The sequence below is a fragment of the Pipra filicauda genome, unplaced genomic scaffold, assembly GCF_003945595.2.
Source record: "Pipra filicauda isolate LSUMZ 115617 unplaced genomic scaffold, ASM394559v2 scaffold228_size1260155_pilon, whole genome shotgun sequence".
NCBI lineage: Eukaryota > Metazoa > Chordata > Aves > Passeriformes > Pipridae > Pipra > Pipra filicauda.
In genome coordinates this window covers 63,417-84,020 of record NW_024104341.1, presented here as the reverse complement: position 1 = coordinate 84,020, position 20,604 = coordinate 63,417, and the positions used below count along the sequence as shown (strand labels likewise).

Sequence of the window (20,604 nt, the reverse complement as noted above, 5' to 3'; positions counted from 1 at the left end):
CATGGGTAATTATGGGACTAATGAAAAATACAGACATCTTCACAAAAACAGTCAATTGCAGTTGGTTGGAATATGAATTTCTGTTTTACATAATTGATTGCATACCAAAATCTCTTTAACTGCTCTTGCTTCCTATTTCATGTAAGGAAATACCCCTGATAAGCTTAGAAAAAACAGCTGTCTTTGCTGTATGTGACAAGTTCAGAGATGAGTTTTTTGAACTTTGCAGTTTGAAAGATTCCTTCCATCCACCCCTATGCAGAAGACACAAAGAAGGTAAAATTGCAGTGGACAGTTAAATAACACATTCTTAACACTTTCTTCCTACTCAATAAAGCAGGGAAATGACACAGAATTTTTCTTTAAACCTGTATTTAAATGTTGGTTTTTGACATACAACCCTAGAAAAGATTAATTAGAATACTGAAAAAATTCTAAAGGGTCTGGTCTCCCCGAGTCCTTGATGATACCAGATGTTGAACAAGAACTCAGGAACGCCTACACTGCTTTGGTTCACATAATCCTACTGACCTAGATTTCTAACTTCAGCTGATACATATTTTTGTAAAGCTCCTTAGGAATAATATCAGGAAACCCTGGAGAGCAAAAGTATTATTTTATGGAAGAGTATACCCCCTTGAGAAAAGTCTTTACCAAGCTATTAATCTTGAAGTCTAAAGCACTTGTCTCCAGAGGAGCATACTTGTTCCTTTCATCTTTAGACCTTTACTGCAAGCAATCTTTCTTTACAGACAAAAGGATGCAAACAAGTTCTCCAGAAATTTTTCCTATTATTTTATTCAGTTCGTAATACCTCTTACCCATTGTCTTTCATACATAAACCCTCCTAACCGCTGCAATCTCTCCTTACATTAGCTCTCTCCTGATCATCTAATATGTAAATGCTTTTATGTCTAATTAGTTTTGTTGATCAGTCCTTAATTTCCTTTTTTGAATACAAAAAAATGACAGACACTGATTGAAGTTGAGTTTCACAAGAAATATACAAAACGATTTCTTTAAAAGAAATATAAAGGCAGCAAGCCATGCTGAAACTCAGTATTCAATAAACACTCATAACTGCTTGCAATTAATAACATTCATTACCACCTGTTTTTTTCTCAACTACTGATGGCTTTTCAAACAGCTTCTTCTGGTTTTTAAAAGCTGCCTGAAAGATAAATTATCTTCCCAACACGGTGTGCCAAAGTGGTTTTCTAGTTCTAGACAATTCCTTTTTTAAGTTTTCATGAAATTGAAAATTAATTTTCAGGTAGAACAGACATTCCTAGCTATTGTTTTAATTTCTCTGAGTTACCTACAAAGTTGTTGAAGACTGAACTGTGGAACATTATTCCTCAGGGTTCTCCAACTCCTGTCCTGTATTGAATGACATTATCTTTCATGCAGTAAGAAATTCTCCTCAAATCCCTACTTCCTTGAATACCATAACTTCCATTTTCTGAGGAACCTCTTGTTTGTACTGCAAGGATGGACTTACTCTTACCTAGGATTTTACATAGAACATATTGTGTGTGTGTGTGTGTGTGTGTGTGTGTGTGTGTGTGCACTTTTGGGTTTTCTCTCCTGCCTGAATCTTTACCCACTTATTTTGTTCCTAATTTTCTTGCACAGCTATGTCATTGTAATTGCATTCAAAATTTGAAACCCCTTGAAAAAGTGTATTTATATACCCAGAAATTATTCTACTTCTCTTAGAACTACAAAAAAATAAAGGGACTGACTTACCTTGAATAACATGAGAATTATCCTTCAGAAAGAAGTTATACAAATACTTCGGTATAAAAGCAGACATGCAAGCATATGCCAGAGCTGAAAGAATTAAAAAAATGGATGCAATGACAGAGGTAGAAACAAAACTACACCTAAAAAAGTTCATTATTAAGCAGATAATAAGCATAAATACTTAAATCAATCTAAACACAAAAATGATTGTATGCACAATAGGCATAACAGGAGTCATTGTCCTAAGAAACTAGTTTTCCCATACACAGACCTTATACAAAGAAAGCCAGGTACAAGAGAATAAAAGACTGGACTAGACCTGTTCTGAACAAATCACATTTTAAGAAGATGAAGGCCACATATACAAAGCTGATCTGATAACCTTTAAAGCATTTAAAACTATCATCAGCTTTTCTGAATAAAGCTAGTCTGACAGGTTAACACTTAGGTTAATAATGCATTCACCTTAAAGAAGGCTGAACTACAGCTTCACTGAAATAGACATGTACTAGAGCAGCATTTCTTACTTTTACATACAAGGTTACTTGTGCTTTTGATTATATATCATTATTGTACTTGCAATAAACACAGGAGTTGAACCCCTGCTTGAAGAGCAGTACACCACATGGAGTTTTCAAAACCCAACCATTTCTTTTGACTTGTGGCAACTAGAGCATTAAAATTCCTTTTTTAGGTACAGAAACTTTCCATCTATAAGCAAGTGTGCACATCTGTCTGCAACCAGATACAGATGACAGACTGTGCTTCCCCTTCACTCCCAACCGAAAAAGGTACTCACCTTCATTGTTAAAATTCAAGTACAGAAATGGTGCACAAAGAGAGTCAAGACCTAAGAGAGAAGAGCCATGAAGAAACAGCACAAAGAGCTCATTTATTTTTATGCACAAGATAAAATCATTAGTTTATCATGAAAATTTGCATACTCGATACTGGTTATAGTTCTACCAGGGCTTCACATGTAATGCTGAGAACAACTGTGAAATCAATGCATGAAAACAGAGAGGATATCAAATTGTTAAACTACAACGCTGAACAGATATTCTGCCAAAGCTTCCAAGAAAGGCCAATTATCATCCCAAGAACTCACTCAGTAACTTTTGCAACTTTACCTTGGAACTGAACAGTAAGCAACAGACTCTTAGTTTTTAAACAAAGTGACTGAAACTTAAGAAAAGTAAATATATAACAAAGAGTGAGGTAATTTCTCACTACAAATTAAACACAGATTATTAGGAATTAAATTTACAATAACCCATAGATTCATTCTTCAAAGGAAACAGAAAGAAAAGCACTCAAAAGAGCTTGTACTGTGGGGCAGAAGAGGGGAGGTATTTTTAAGTCAGTCAGAGCTTTCCATATAATTCTCTGACCTTGCTAACTAGTCAAACTCACCTTGCCAGTACACCAAATCAGGATGGGAAACAACCCAGGCCTTCAATACACGTCTAAACTTTGCATGACCTTCTGGTGATGACAGCAATTCATCATACTGATGGCAACGAGGAATATCAACTTCAATCTGCACCACAGCCAACATATAATATAAAGAGAAATTGGGATAAGTGGGGTAGTACTACAGCAATCTTCCAATACTAGAGGTGGAAGTCAGCCAAAGAATGTAGGTCAGACCACCATCATAAACACAGTCTGCTTCCTCTATCACTCTCAAAACCAAAACTGACAGGGGACCTAACAGCCCTGTCGAAGTTTAAAAACAGAGATTTTTTTTCTTTTGCTGCATTCATATTTTTAAAAGAGTGCTAACCCTTGAAAAAAGCAGAAAGCAGATAACAATTACAGTTTTTTACTTCTGGACTCATTTCAGGTGGTAATATCACTTTGCTCTAAAAGGTAATCAAATGAGAGTTCTCAATGTTGTAACCAATGTGATGGAAAATAGTCCTTCACCCAGCTGAAAGAAACAGCTGTTGCTCCTGATGGTTTTTTTTTCTGTCTGGTAAGGGAATACTTAAGAACATTCTCTTCTTGGAGAACCAAATTGCTTAAAACCCCATTTCTGTGAAGCACAACTCACCTTACAGGATCTCAGGCTACTCAGTACACTACCTGTACACTTGTACAAGGTCCAACAGGCACAACAAGCATTCAATAAAACCAGGAATTTTAACAATATATCATTACTATTGTTCACTACACTTGGCTGCTGCTACAGAAACAGTGATTATGAAGTGAAAGAGGATTTCACTTTCCACATGTTCTAACATAAGCTAAGTTAAAGTACTTGTCCGTGTCTGTTTTGCAAGATTCTTGCTACAGCACGAATAAGGTTAGAGGGCAAGGGGAACCCTTTTAGTATTATCAACCACATTTTCTGTAATAGGTAAATGGCTCCGAAGGGTAGAAATGATCTTCGAGTGACAATATTTGGTAACGCCAGAAGTCTTACTTGTCTGTCTGTAGGAATCGGTGTGTCTTTATCAATGGCATCATATTTTGCTTGTATGGCACCCTAAGTGTGGAAGAAGAATATTTGAATTTAGAAATCACTTACTAACAAAAGGTTTATGACAATGTACATGCTGATATGCAGAAGTTGACTGTTTTTATGTACTTTAGTTAGCAACTCTTTTTTCCTGAAAAACTTTCCTGAAGTACAAAAAAAGTCTGACACTAAACTTTAAGAAAACCATCTTCATTCCGTTCTAATTCATGACATATGGATTTTTCTGTGACCTCACCAGTACAACCTTCAGTGATTATCAGTTGTTTATGCAGAAAGCTATGTACTTGATACAGTTTACCATTTTCAAGTTAAGAGATGCACTCAATTTAAACTCAGTGCTTACCTCAGCCACTGGCAAGTGACTTTCAGCATCATCTCTGGAAAGGTGCTGAATCCAGCTGCTTGTTAATTGATACTGACAGTATACACTACTCTAGTAGCTTGTCCTCGCTTAAATCCCAAGACAGGCATGTTAACAAGTCCATTTTAATGTTATGGGACACTACCCATATTGTACAGATGGCAAGATGCTGAAGCATGAGAACTGACTCATCTCCCAAGACTCAGGTTACAACCCTGACCAGCAGTTTTGCTTTTTTTTGTTTAAATTATATAGCACTCAGAAGGTCATAACCTGAGCTAAACATTCTGAATAACCTGGGATTATCTGCAAGAATCTTCTTGCTACATGCTGCAGACTGCAAGCAAGGTAGATGTAAAAGCTACGTAGTTGAGGAACTCTGTAAGGAGCCCTCACTTCTAGGATATTCCTTATTAGTCCTTTGTCTGAAAGGGTTACATTTGATTTATTTATTCTCCAGTCTTTCTCAGAAATTCATTGATTGGTAGATGAGAAAAATACATTTGATATGTTTCATCCTGTTTTGTCCAACTATCACTGACTGGAGCAGAAGGATTCTAACTGCATTTGTCAAAAATATTAAAAATAAAACCAAACCCTCCTGTTAACTACCAAAAGTATTTAAACAATCTAACAGAATTTGGTTGTAAGGGTATTATTTTTCCATCTCATAATCAAAATTAAAGGCAGTCAAGTTTACATACGTTCTCTATCTATCAAATAACATCAGAAGCAAGAAGCAAGTTGGTCTGAACATTTTCTTTATTCACACAATTTCATGACTCATTTTGTTTAAAATTCCAGTAACTCTACCTGCCAAATCTGTAAGTTCCAACTTCTCTGTCAACCCCATTCCTATCCCACTGCACTCTCAGTTAGTATTTGAACTTCTGCAAATGCCCTCCCATTACCCTTACCTCAACACCCAACAGGGCAGCCCAGGTTATGCCTCTCAGAAGAGGAGGGATGTCAACCCTAGCTTCTTTCCAAATTTGGTTTTTCTTATATGGGTAGGCCTACAAAGAGAAGAGATTAACTGCAAAAAATGTTACCATGTAAATGAAAAAATTCCAATTCCAATCCTGGGACAGTCTTTCCCCATAAGGACAAATACAGTCAGCCTGAACAGAGAATACAAGTTTTACAAAAAGTAAATTTAATTCCTAACTGGAAGGCCTGGATGAAGGACTTCTGCTTGATGTTAAAATATCCACTCTTTCTGATAAACGCATTAACATGCTTTGGTATATACTGGATATATCTACTAATCCAAATTTTTATTAAAAGTTTTTTATTTTCATGCTATACACCCATCTTGGTTTTATTAAACATTTCTAGGTTATATTTGATAATGTGCATCAGCTCTCTCATTCTTAAACAAGAATCCATCTCTTCTAATGTAAATTAGGAACTGCTATTTCTTCCTCCAATATAAACCTCATATTTGTGACATGGCACTGCTATGGCATGTTTTCAAGTACCTTACTGCTTGGAAATGCAGAAGTGTTAACAGGCATATTTATATCTATAATAACTTAGTCTGTTATGAAATAAAAGGATGTAAAATTATTTTCATCAGTAAGTAACCAGTATTAGCAGCAGCTCTGTTTTCATGTGCATACTTTAAAATTTACTTTTATATTCATCACTACTGAAAAAGAACTATTTCTTATATTTTTATCTTCAGTCTTCTTATACTTTTGTAGGGTTTTCTTCCCCTTTCCCAGTGTGGTCTCTTGTATCACTGCTTCCTTTTTCAATTACTTAGTCCTTTAAAAATCTTCCAATTAACAGGCCAAATCCAATTATCCAGCATCAGAAAGATTCCATACCTTCAACAGCCTGTCAAACAGGACAATTCTATTTAGCTGGTACTCTGTGTCCCTCTCTCGGATGATCAGAGGAAGACTGGCAGCTGCAGAGAGCTCATTGCTACTGTTTGAATGAGGTAAAGTTGACTGGCTGGAAAGAAAGAGCTAGGATAGTAGTAGTGAAGAGCATGAAATACAAACCACTGAAAAAAATTTAATATCCTATAATGCATTTCTGAGTCAGAAACAAGCATAAATGGATAATATTGAATATTCAGCATAAACAGTTGAGTTTATGCTGAGTTGTTCTCTCCAGAACAGAGAAACAGGTTAAGGTCCTCAGTTTGGTATCAGGGCCCTAAGTGCAGAGTGTTTACCAGCCCTCAACTTTTAGAGCCAAACAAGACATGCTAGTTTTGTTTTTGGGAGACAGTTATGTCTAGCTGTGCAGTGCAACACTCAAATAAAACTAATAACTCAAAATTCAGTTCCTTATAGATGTACAAATTTACAGACGCACTTACTCGTCTTCAAGCAGTGGATAAAATGCTTCTCCACCAACATCTTTCAGCCTCTGAAGTGAAGAAGAAAAATAATTCATTATTAGAATGCTGCTCAGAATTCAAGTGGAAATCTTAGTGGAATACAAAAACTATTTATTAGTAATTCATTTGCCAAATTTAGTAGTTTGCCTTGAGATGTAAGCATTAGCTCAGTACTTTGTCAGCAAAGAGGCATACAGACAGCCTTTAACACTAAAAACTTTCACTAACAGAGGTCTTTTAAGTTGATGGAATTTCTCCTGCCTGAAGATAACTCATCTATAAACCTATTTCCACACATAAAATGGCTTCTAATGATCATGGATTAAGAGATTAATAGTATTACATAGTTCTTTCTCTTTTCCTAATCTTTCTTCATGGACTTCCTATCCAAGTAGCTGCAAAGCAACTGCACAACTTGGTTTTATGTTTCTAATCAGTTCAAGAGTTATGCAAACTTGAGTTCCTTTTAGGAAATATGGACACTCTCAGGAAAGGTGATGAACAAACGTGCCTGGATTTTTCACTGGAGTTTTCAGATATCTTATGGTGCATCAAGATTAATGTTTAATACCATGCTCCCTGCAGTGCTCTGTTTTGCAGTTCCATCCTTAACTTGAAGGCATACTGCACAGCCTGTTCCTCCTGGGACTGACAGAACAGTTCATTCTCAGTTCATTCAGTACTGCTCCTCTTTTGATTATAAGCATCATGCTCTGCTCTATAAAAGGTGTTTGAAGAACTGTGTAAGTTCAAAAATTTATTTCAACTAATAGTGCAAGGGTCAGGCTTGCATCATCCTCAGAATGAAATTTCAGTATATACTTATTTTCTGCTGTATTTATAGAAGTAGTCAGCAATATCCAAAATTTCAGATAAAAAAGTTTAAAAAAAGCCTTAAAAGCTGACCTTTCATAAGAACAACAGTAGGAACTGCAGTGTGCATCAACTTTATAGTAATTATTGCATACTGTTAACCTCCCTCCTGACATGCAAACCCCATCAACCAAGCAAAGAAAGTATCCCAATTCTGTGGTCTGTCTTCATGCATTTGTGTGTAAAGTTTTACTGAAGAAATATATTTACACAGTATTTGACACATTGCCCCCAAAATTAAGGTGGTAGAGAACAAGACTTCAGGGGTTGCATTCCTTTCTGTATCAAGCCCTGTAATTATACAGAAAGGTTTTTTTTTAACTGTGACAGAATTGCATTTGCTATTGCAGCATAAATTCCTAATTCTAGAGCAATAAACATGTGCAAAGACATATGAGCAAATTAAAACATTTCAGTGATATATGGAGTAAATCTTGTAACTCATCATTACATCAAGAAAAGTCATGAGTTATCGTATGCTGATGTTTTCCACTGAAGATGGAAGAAAACTGCATGACAGCACTTCTGCAAAATGCTTTGAAGAGATCCTTTGAACTAGCTGTTTCATAGCTATATATTCCAAAGATTAGTAATTAACTACTGGCAACTTGGTATCCAACTTTAAGTACAAAGTTTTTAAGGAGCTGAAACTGAAGTGAGTTGATCTTTCTTTTGGATAATGTAAGCCATCTACAGACACCAATTAAAGCACACTATCCAGTCACTTTAGCAATTGTGGAGAATATCAGGTACTACAGAACTATTTGCACTACACCAGGACAAAGAAGGTAACAAAAAAAAGAAAGGGAGGGATATAGGAAAGGGATGGAGGGACAGAAGATAAATCAAACCTAGTAAGTTTTTGCAGACAAAGCAGTTTAATAGCATAAATCATAATGTGACACAGACGCTAAGAAGTGTTCTCTTGGAATTAGTAACGTTTCTGTTTGCAGAAACAGCAGCAGGAGCTCCTTATATATATTGCCTTTAAACAAATGTTTCTGCAGTGAGGTTGTAAGAAAAAGTGCACAATATTACTCTTACATTTTGGAGCTGGCACAGAGACAAAGTCACAGTTGTGTCATCTAGGAGGGAACTTCTATCTCGTCCTTGCCCAAAGCTCTCACCATCTTCTAATAAAAAGCTTCAAAAAGAAGAAAAAAAAATTAGGTCATTTTATAACACAGGACTTGAGCTAGGAAAAAAAATTTCTTACATCAAGCAGTTTCCTCTTTAAAACAAAGTATTAGCTCTTAGAGTATAGTGTATTGACTCTGCATAGCATGAAATCTGCTATCAAGGGAATGTACAATCACCTTAAATTATTCAGACAGCTTTTGTTGTAAAACACATTTCAGGTTTTCTATAACTTTGGTTTGCACGCAAAAGGAAGAGTAATGAGATACGGGATTAATACTCCCTTTTATTCCTTGATGTGTCACCGATCAGAGCTGCTATTTAATGTGAAAAGCAAAAATAAAATATTATCATATGAAAGCCATTTTCCATCATGAAAAAAAACCTGAGCATAAGTCTGACCCAGACCTTTTCTGTTGAAGCCCACCTAAGGATACAAATGAATCCAAGACAGAGTATACACAAATTTTCTATTTTATGATTATTTTATTTTTAAAGCAGACCACATGAAACTGATTTTCAGAAATTAAGCTATCATTACCAGTATCACTTAGAAGATGGAGTTAGACTGCATTTTTTGAAATTAACACCTGATCTTCAAGTCTTTCACCTTAATGATGAATAATGTTTGTCCCTCATAACTCAAAAGCACCTGTGTTTACCTATGGGCAAAGAAATATGCAATTCCTCAAAATCTCGCACTAATTTTGACACTAAAATATCACTTAAAACCTAGTTCCACACTTTTTTTTCTTTTAAAGATATTGTATTTTGGCTGTACACGTACTTCATGTTTAAACTGCAAAATAGTAAATTGATATATATCAGCACATAATTATGTTTATTAAGATCAGATAATAAGATTAAAATATGAATTACTACATAAAATTGCAACACGTGTAGCAGTAAGATAAAAGTAGTAATGACTAAAATGCTTTTACAGACTTATAAGTCATAAAACTAAGCATTTTTAAAAAAACTGATCAGCTAATTTGCTGAATAACTGGATTGACCATTCAGCACTGCTGCTCTATGAGAGGGAATTCAGAATGTGAGAATTTGCTGCACTACATATTAAATTAAATTACAATTACAAAGATGCCATTGAAGCACAGTGAGACATTATTACTAAAACTTAATGTGATTTGAAAGTGTACAAAATTTAGGGACTTCCAATTCAGTATTCTGCACTTTTCCTGCATCTTTTCAAATTTCAGAAAACAAAAGGACGATGAGGTAGGTGACAGATACAAGACATTCAGATAATGCCTTAAGTTGGGTAAGAGGGGAAGTGACAATTTCCCGTTGTTCAAGAATGCCATTTTCAATATTTTGCACACATACAGGTGCTAAAAGTAAACATGTTCTCTCAAAATTACTAGCCTTCTCCATCCACCCATCCTCCTTTTCCTCAAAGTGCTTCTCCATCCTTACTTGGGAAGTGTGCAGACAGGTGGTTTTGATCGAATTATTTCCTTGTTGACAAGTTCTTTCTCCAAGTCTCCTCCAGCCAAACACCAGAGATAATAAACCTCTTCAATTGATCTTTCTGCTAAGTAATCATTATCTTCATCTATTGTGAGAAATGACATAAAAATAAATTACAGCTTTTTAGGTATCTGTATTTCTTCTTACAACTCTAAACACGTATTGTTGAAAAAAAAATATGCTTGAAAGGTCTTAATCTTAATGTGAAATTTGAGGAAAAGTGACCTCTTTGCAAGTGCCCTTTAGGAAATTAAGGAAAGAAGTCAAAAAAAGAGCAAATATTTGTACAGTTTGCCTTGAAACACTCAAACAAATACACTGAAGTGTGGACTTTCGCTTTCTGTGTGTTTTTAAACAAAACAAACCACTGTTTTGTATACAACACAGCATTAAGACTTAAAATAAGAAACAAGTGATTCATACTGAATAGTTATAATCTCTCTTCACCTACCATACTCACTGTAATAGGTTATAAAATATTTGTCTTCAAAAAACGTATAATGAGATTCTCTAAACATCTCCACGTTCATAAGAAAAAGTTAATGAGGACTTGAGAGTGGTAACACTTTGAGCATACTGTAGTTCAAAACTTGGAAGTATAATCTTTTAGCTTAGGAAGTGACCTCTTTCACAAGGATTTTTTTTCCAATATTTCAAAAAATCATCTGATGCTATGATCCAGCAGAATCCAACTATCAATCCACAACGGAATTTAGTGGAAGAGAATTACCTTGTATATGCACATGTCCAAACTCTAAAGGCAAAAGATGATACTGCTACTGGACTTGAATACTAATGTTAAATATTTATTCTCTGAAGTCAAAGCACAAAATTAACATGTCCTCCTTTGACTTGCATACATCCCTCAAAACATGTCTGCCTATACCTCTGTCCATTAAACAACTTATTTCATTAATGTAGTGTTGTAACATTTAATAGTTTCTTTGAATAAACTTTTGGAGAGAAAACGCAATAACATTTTATTTTCCTTCCCCCTCCTATGACATTTATCCCACCACCTGCTTTTACCTTTACATAATTGACTTATGTCTTCAGGAAGCGTTAAATTAGCACACCTTGGAGAAGATGAGAACAGACCAGCAGGTTTGTGGAAGGGAGGATATAGAGAGGATACCTCCCTGAACAAACTGTCATGCAGCAATTCCTCTGGAGTTGGCCTTGAATTAAGAAAAGAGAATAAAATACTTACAGCAAAGTGCTTCCAAAAATGTTATATTTCAGTGAGAAATATCCTCAGTAAAAAACACTAGCAAGTTATTTTAAATTATATTGGATTTCAGAAATCTTAACAGCAGAACTGTCTACTAATGTTTTTCAATTCATGAAGCAAAACAAACCATGCAGTCTGTTTATAGCCCAAATTTAGATCCCACCTTCACTTAATGTGAATATGAACTATTTTATTAATTCCCCTTCAGTTGCTCAAAGCAGGGATGTGTAAAATACAAATGTAAAGCCTTGATTAAAGAACAAAAGCATACTTCCATTTTCAGAAGGAAGTTGTAGTGGACTGACATAGTGGAAAACTTCTTTGAAAGGAGAGATTTGAAGCAGCCCTTATTCTGGCTACAATAGAGCTGTGGCAACCACCATCAACTTCCAGACATAGAATCAGTAAAAGCTGTGAACTTAGAACTACAAATGCCTGAATATTTTTCCCCCAAAATTCTCATATTCAATCTCAAGGTTTTGCACCTCTGATTTCTGTGTCCCCTCCCTAATTCTTTCCTTTTAAACACTGAAAAGCAACAAAACCGAGCATTTCTTATATGTAGTCCAAACGTCAATATTTAAAAAAAAATGATTCAGCAACATTTCTTCTAATTTCATAGTAACCCACTTGTCGTATTACGCCCTTGGACTGAATACTTGCCTCTTAGAAGGCTGGAATGTAAGGCATTTCTTCAGCAGAGCTATGACATTTTCAGAATGGTCCTGAAATGTAAGAAAAATGTGGAAGAGATCTGTTTATGACTGTCTTAATTCAGCAAGCCACTTGGCTCATGCTTAACTTTTAACATACAGGCTATTCCAACAAGAGCAATAAAATCTCACACCTACACATATGAGGTTAGCTGTGTAAGACTGAAATGCTGGGGAAGCAATTATTCTCACCTCCCAATCCTACATTTGATTTTGGGAAAAAAATCTGAGAAATTTGCAATGTATGCAGCTTTTTACTTTTATTTTTAAATTTAGATATTCTATAGCCAGCTTGAAACAATGCAATACTTGGGAAATTTCTTCTGCTAATAGTCAGAACCCTTTCACATAATGTCTGAAAATATGCAGACACCAAAATTTAGTGCTTATTTTTGTGGGCGAGAACATTTACTGAGACTGACAGCAACTTTAGGAAAGAATATTATCAGTACTAGCTATTGAAAAGATCTTAGATAATAGTTTAGACTTCAAAATTTTTCATCATATTGCAATACAATAAGTGACCAAATAAGTTAAAAAAATAAACATGTGAAATATTATAAACAATAGTAAAGTATTCTAGATAAGACAGCATGAAAGAGTAAACCAGGTTCACAGACCTTAATAATATCAAGACAACCATGTTCTTCAGCCAATACAGTTACAATATCATCTACACAGCCTTTGAAAAACAAACAGGACAATAAAAAGTTAAAGATTATGAAAAAAGTGATACCAATTAAACAGGATATCAGATAAACCTCCAATCCAATAAAAACCACTATTGATATTGGCTTTTTATTAACCTTGCCACACCACTTGAAAGTGAACTATCAAAATCAGAAAGGAAAGTTATTATCATCTATGTAGACAGAAAACTGAAGCCTAAGGAAAGTTGAGTAGCACTTCTAAGCTAACAGTGAAAATCTTCTTGCAGGCTTAGTAGCTCCAGATTGTCAGTCTCTGTCAAATAAATTAAAATAGTCTTTTCACTTGAAAAAGTGAAAAAAATGAAAAAAAATCCCTTAAAGGTACCTGCATATAGAATCTTGAAGTAATTTTTCATTTTTTTGCTACTTACAGATAATGGTAAGTTATCGGTAAGCGGTATTTTAGAACTTGTTTTCATCACATTATTGAGTAAATAATTCCCGAGTCAGGACCTAAATGTTTTGCAGTGGATAAAGGTTACTCACAACTTGAATTCAACTTGAAGGGGACAGAAATGCTTCAGGAAGCTTTGTTAACAAAGCTCCAAAACAGGCAGAATTTCAGCACCTAAGCGCTAACTGCTGAAGGAAAAAGATGTTTCTCCTGATAGTAATTAACTTTAACAATATTACTATTTGCTCTGGATAATAATAACTTACTGTTAAAGCCTCAAATTGCAAATTCATGCCCTTCCGTTCCCCATGGTTATACATAAACCCCACCAGAAATCAAGTTTTAAACCACACAAAACCAGTCCCAGTTCCATATTTATTTACATTAAGCAAGAATTCCACATCTACAGTAATGTTTTACAGTTTGCAGGTGAAGCCAGAAACAAGCCCAGATCCAATAGAACACTTCTCAGCTCTCTTTTCTTTTCTCTTTTCCTATTTGAATCCTGCTTCTCCCTACTGGGCAGTTACCACACAAGCACTGCTAGTGCAGGGACAGTTTTCTTTAGCATCATACAATTCCTAAGCTATTTCAGAAACCTCCTGAAACAAAACGACAAATAACGATGAAAATGACCACCATTCTTGAGCATGTTTTTTTTTTAATAGTTTGCCCTTATGTTAACATACTCACAGCTTTTCCAAGGTTATTTTTCCTGGCACCCACCTCTGTACTTTCCCTAGAAAACCAACCAGGCTTCAAATGCCTATTTAATTCTGGACATGAAAGATGACAAAGGTAAATTGCTGTAGGTCTGAGCATCATAAGCTGATTAGTCTGTAAAACTCTAATTGTAGAACTGCTTGGAAATTTGAAAAATTCATTTTGTGCTACTTACCTAACATAAGTATAAATTTCAATCTTTCTGCTATCTCCAAACTCTGAAATAATTTTCTCCCCTAAACAAATAACAAAGTCAAATCAACAGTAGAATACTACATGAAAATATTTAGATAACATTGTATCCCATCTATATACAACGACAGTGAAATAAGCTTTTACACGTGAATTTTAGATGTATCAAAAGTATCTGTAAGAACAGATATAGTGGGTTATTTACCCCACTATAGCAGAAATAGTTTCATGCCATCAGAAAGAAAAAATATAATACTGATAATATCTCACAATTGGAACAGCCTGGTAGTTGTGGTCTTGTGGCTCCACAGGCAGCCATCCTTCATTGTTAACACATACACTCATCCAAGCAATACACTCATACCAAGCATCCTACACACCAATATGCATCCTACTACTAGCACAACCACCAATACTGTCCAGGAAGGAATGCTAACATATTCTGATATTTGTGCTTGGGCGATGGGCAAAGTGTCATTAATCCCATACTCAATACCAATCAAGTTAGTTAAACTATTCCCAAAGAGTTAAAATCAAGAGAATTATCCTCTTACATACCACGCAAAGCTCAAATAATATTATACCAAGAGACCACAGATCTGATTTAGGGCCAGAAGGCAGAGGCTTCTCACACTGAGTATGATCACTGGGTTTGACTATTCCCTGTGCAATTACTTCAGGTGCCAGATATGATGGGTACCTAGAAAGATGCAGCAACATTAAGTAACATCCTGTCTGTCCAAAAAGTGTGCCTTTCCATTATATAATCAGAACAATTTTGCATTTTGAGAAACTAGAATACAAAGCAGACCATTCTATTTTATTCAGCCAAAATCTACACATTACAGCAAAGTTTCACTCTAATTGCAAAATATATAGTGTTTACCACATAAAAGGTCAAATCTCAATCACTAGCTCAGTCTTTTTGTGGGAGGAAATGGCAGCTTTCAAAATAGTATGTCTACATATCTCAGAGAAAATGCACATTGAGTTTCAGCATTAGTGTTTTAAGTTAGTCTATCTTAGACTCGTATTTGGCAGTGGTGGCAGTATTCTTCATCAATAGTGTTCCCACTAAATAACATTTGAACTTGCAAAAAAAGTAACAAAAGATGTTGAGGGCATATTTCACCTGCTAGATACCTTCTAGATAATTTTAAAATAATACTATCACTTTTTTTTTCTGTCAACAATTCGTTACAATACTTAAAGTGGCAAAAAACCCACTGCAATAAAGCATGCCATTTTGGTCAGACGGTAGGATCACTTGAAAATAAATCACAAAATGATAAATGAGACAAAACAACCTACAGTGGCGTGCAATAATGAAGCATTGATTGTGCATTTACCTAAATTTGAAATTAGGAATCCAGGTCACAGGGAACCACTAGCATTGGAAGGCAAATCCAGGCAGCAGGGACTGACAACAAATAGCTACAGCAAGATGCTTGCATAGTACCCATTATCTGTCTTTCATCCATTTCACCTCTTAAATGACATTATCAGAAGCTTCTGTGTAAGGGGTGTATGCAACAGATATACATTAAAATAACAAACTATAACCTGCGCATACAGCACATTTTTAAAGATGATTGCTCAAAACATATTTCCTGAAAAAATATAACTGATATATTTTTATTGTGTAACTACATCCTTACCCTATAGGAAAATCAACATCAACACCTTGAGCTGTCATATGGTAGAGTCCAAATTTAGCCAACTTCACATGTCCCTGAAAAGGAAAAAATAAATTATTAAGAGCAGCAGAATCTGACATTGCAAGAATCTGCATTTTCGTTAAAAGAAAAAAGATCAAAAATTATTTCAATTTGCATTAGCTGTCAGAGGACAGATTTCTAGAAAAAGTCACTGTCATATTTCTGCATCATCTGTTATGCAAAAGTTCACTGCAAGTTACAAAGGTCCTTATTTCTAAGGTTTTTTACTTCCCAAGAGCATTAAGTAATCATTTTGTTCTGAACACACGCAAGAACATCAGACCTTTCTAAGTTACAGTATAGCTTCGGTAAATCAAAAGGGTTTAAATATTCTACTGAACATTTTTCCTGTTTGTAAACTGTTTAAAATCCTGTTTGACTCCTAGAACTTCCTAAATGTGAGCACTGTTCCCTCACCTCTTCCATTTAACCAATCTTGCTTGTGCTTGTCCAGTCCCTCCATCAACTCATTACTATCTTGCTCTCCCTACCTCTATCAAGTCCTATTTAAAAAAAAGTCTTTTTCAGGTGCTTGCTTTTATTTGTGGAGGCAGGAAGTAAACAGCAAAACAACAAAAAAATTGCATAGAAGTTAAACTGAGGTCTTATTTATTGCTGGATTTTGAATTACACTCAGCCAGCCTCCAGATGGTGCAACAGAGAAGGCTACTCCAAGGGCAGGGGAGAGCTTAGAAGTTTATGGTCTCACGGCCCTCTTTTGTTCTTTTATTGATTTTAGGAATATCTTAAAATCCTAGAGTACTTTTGCATGTTAGAGCATTATTATGATTTTCATTTGTTTACAAGCATATAAAAAAAAATACGTTTCTTATTTCCTTTGTCCTCTCTTCTCTTTCTGCCTTCAAGGGGAGGATCTAGTTATTCTATCTAAATTGAGCAAGAAGGGGAAGGAGAGAGGGGTTATGCAGAAAGGTTAAGCTCTTTAGCTGTCTGTTCAAATGAAGCAGCTGCTCTGAGTACAACAGTAGCTATTAATTTTTCTGAATTCTTAGGAGCAGAACCAGTATTCCACATTGCCAAATCAATAGTCTAACAGAATTGAGAGATACTTAAGTTTGAATAATTTAACACGAACAAAGAAATATGCTAACATCTTAAAAGTCAAGCATCATATCGCCATGAAACACTATTAACATCGAAATAGCCATAGGAAGTATTTTCCTACTCAAACAGCCAGGAAGGTCTTGTAACTAATTACAGTGATGACAAGTAGACTTAAGTTACCACTTTCAGAAAAAAAGCGAGAAAAAAAAATGTGGTTTGAGATAAAGGAAAATGTGAAAATAGAAAAACAAGTTCTGAAATACATTTGAAATTTCAGAAATAGAGGAAAACTGTAGTTTAAAAACAAATAAACAAAACCAACACCTTTTCAGATACAGAGGTTTTATTCCCCCCATCAGTAGATATGTGACTGCCCAGCCTCCATATACAACATAGAATGCTACTTGTTATTAGCAAACAAAGCCATCGATTTATTCGTGTAGCTGTACCTTTCGATCCAAAAGAATGTTGCAAGGTGAGAGTGCTCGGTGGACCATTCCATGTTTATTCATATATTGCAAACCTTGCAAAACCTCATATGCTATGCATAAGACCCTTGAAGAACTGAAAAAAGGCACAAAACCAACAACATGTTAAAGTGAACGTTTCATCTGTGAAAATATAGTTTTCCATGACTATTCCAAACACAAGTGAGACATTTACAATTCCAGAACAGTTTAAGGAATCACTATTGAATATAGTAGGATATGTTCAGTGCTATATACAACTCCCCAAAATCTAGGGTTTTGATTCATCCTGAACTGGTCCTTAAGAACAGCAGAAAATGATGCCAAAGTAGAAAGTACTCTCTGTGATAGAAACTATGATTCAGTACCTCACCTAATGAGGTTTTGAAACTCAGATGTTAACTAGAACTTATTTAGAAAATAGAGGCCTGCCTAGATCACACCTACAGCCTTCAGTCATCTCCAAATGTGAAATAAGAAACAAAAGAAAGGTAAGAAAACTTTATTTTCAGCACATATTGTTTTACAACATTGGAAGTATCAACCTCATCATCTTTGGAAAGAAACAATGAGGTTTACCACCCAGAACATTTTGACATGACTGTGTATTTTAACAAAAGTTATTATCTACTGTAAGAACTGACAGACTTAAAGAGGAGCTTCTGTGAACAAGTGATCAGAAATTTATACAAAGACCATGAGTAACAGGCTTCCCAAGTGTACCCAAAATAAGAACAAAAGCCACAGATCTCATGTCATCCAGAGAGATTCCCTTTAATTTTTCACTCTCCTCATTCTGCCTACTCCCCCTCAGACATTTCAGGTCTGTTTGGCAACTTTTTCTCTGAAGGCACTGGTTTATAAAATGTCCAAAAAGCAAAGCATATCTACTTATAAAGTCCTAGCTTTACATTCTATTTTTTTTATTTCATCGTTAAGGAGTAACATATAATAGCATTCTAGAGGATGTCATCACCTTCTCTTGCTTATTAAAAATTTGTACAACAGCAAGATGATGAGGAGCATCATAGACTACTTAGAGTGCCAAACCAACTAGCTGACTAAACACCCAAATTAATTAATTTATACACCTTCATTAGCTGCTATTCATACCCGATGGAGTGACAAAACTTTGTTCCAAGAGAAAATACCTAGATTTTGACAAAAGTCACACTTCCAAGAAATTCTGAGACTAGTGCAACACAGAAGTATTGAAAAGAGACACAACTAAGTTACCCCACATGGAGCTATTCTCTAGATGATAATCTTTTTCCTGGAAGAGCTCTGTACTAATTTACACTAGTTGTGAACATACACTTTTATGCTATGATTCAAGCACAAAGGGAATCTATTCTAACATCTGTCCATACTACTGTATCTTAGATCATAGCATTTGAAAATGATTCTCGAGGTCTTAGTGATTTGACCAAAACCTCATGGCTAATAACCACAAAAACAAAACAACATCCCACAACAATCTTGCTCCTCCTTCACTAGCACTTCTTTTTCCCCATTCCTCCCACCTCCAAGTTAAATACTATACCACAGCATCAGACACCATTAGCTGTGTAGTTTTTTCTCCCAGTCATTCTTGGGCAGAGATATAACTGTGGTAAAAAAAAAAGTAGCTTACAAGTTTTCAGTTTCCTTGTATATTTTTTTGCTTGTAATGCAAATATTAATGATAATTGTTGCAAATACAGTCCCCTCTCTCATTTTCTGCACAGCTTTGCAAAACAAGACATGAAAAATAAATGAAAAGAGTATTCATGTTTCCAGTAAGGAAACAATTGCATATAAAAATCATTACATCATGAGATATTTTAGCCTAGGAAGTGTTTCTTTGTATTAAAAAATAAAAATAAATATAACGCATTAAAAAAATAAAAGTAAATACAAAGTGCAATTTGGGGCCGTTTGCCTGAGAAGTGCAGTGTGTTCTGCTGGCGCCAGGGGGCCTCAGCCACCCAGTTATTCTTCATCCTCTGCAGTTCATACAAAACCAGAACACGGACAAATACGTGAAAATACTGCTTTGGGATTCTTTGCTCTTTAAGATAAACCCTTCAACGCCATTACAACGATCACGAACACATAAATTATTATTACTTTTCACTGCATATAATTCTCAGTGCTCTTAAACTCTTGATGCCACCCTGCCGGGCAGAAGTGTTCAGCCAAGAACCTAACCCTCGTCCTTCAGCACGCACACCACCTCCCCAGGAGACAAGGAACTCTGTATAACAAGCTATTCATAGTGCTGCACATATGTAGTTCTTATTTACTGGGGAAAACACACTGTGTGGTTATTACACATGAGATTTTCACTTAATTGCAAAGGGCCTAACAACTTGTTGCTGTTAGCAATAACAAGAGATCTCTCTCCTTTAAACTCCCCAAGGCCAAGTTCAGCAAATGTTCCCAGCCTTGCTGCAGGTGAGTACCAAGGTTCTCTCCTTCCTTCAGTGGGTCTCAGGTACAGCCATTGTCAACACCACAAGCCTTCCAATGGCGTTCTGCAAGTGGAGAAGGTGCACTCATGAAGCTGCTTTCGGGCTTCAGCTTGAGTTGACATTTAAAAAACCCCACAATGTAAACAGAAAAAGAAAACACAGTCCTAAAAGAGGAGGACATGTAAAATCCAATGTTGGTGGTGAGCTTTGAGCAGATTCAGAAACTTTTTCCCTGATTATCTGGAAGCCTGTTTTTCAATCGACTAGCTAGTGCTGAACCATGACAGATCTAGGGGAGTGGTTTAGCTCTTTGGGCCTCTGGAACTGCAGAGGTTTCACTACCCTCCTTTAATAGGAGGTAGAGGGAAAACCTACAGCAAAAGCACTAAAAAAAACACAGGAGAAGAGGCAGCCACATGCAAGCGTGGCCGATTTGACACCAACCATGCGACACCACTGACCTAACGGGAGCCATGACAACAGTTGTGTGGC

General features: G+C 35.6%; 1 protein-coding gene across 3 annotated transcripts in view; it reads right to left on the bottom strand.

Moving 5' to 3' along the window:
- The window catches only part of TBCK (TBC1 domain containing kinase), a 100,641-nt gene that overhangs the window by 53,965 nt on the left and 26,072 nt on the right, over window positions 1-20,604 (bottom strand). For all 3 annotated transcript variants that reach the window (XM_039381503.1, XM_039381505.1, XM_039381504.1), the window contains 16 exons: window positions 17,642-17,756; window positions 16,068-16,141; window positions 14,968-15,109; window positions 14,393-14,453; window positions 13,011-13,072; window positions 12,341-12,402; window positions 11,476-11,624; window positions 10,393-10,531; window positions 8,866-8,965; window positions 6,928-6,977; window positions 6,425-6,554; window positions 5,510-5,608; window positions 4,175-4,237; window positions 3,160-3,286; window positions 2,546-2,596; window positions 1,750-1,833 (listed from right to left, as the gene is read on the bottom strand). In XM_039381503.1, coding sequence (XP_039237437.1) covers window positions 1,750-1,833; window positions 2,546-2,596; window positions 3,160-3,286; window positions 4,175-4,237; window positions 5,510-5,608; window positions 6,425-6,554; window positions 6,928-6,977; window positions 8,866-8,965; window positions 10,393-10,531; window positions 11,476-11,624; window positions 12,341-12,402; window positions 13,011-13,072; window positions 14,393-14,453; window positions 14,968-15,109; window positions 16,068-16,141; window positions 17,642-17,756 — 1,508 coding nt within the window. The remainder of the gene's footprint in view (window positions 1-1,749; window positions 1,834-2,545; window positions 2,597-3,159; window positions 3,287-4,174; window positions 4,238-5,509; window positions 5,609-6,424; window positions 6,555-6,927; window positions 6,978-8,865; window positions 8,966-10,392; window positions 10,532-11,475; window positions 11,625-12,340; window positions 12,403-13,010; window positions 13,073-14,392; window positions 14,454-14,967; window positions 15,110-16,067; window positions 16,142-17,641; window positions 17,757-20,604) is intronic.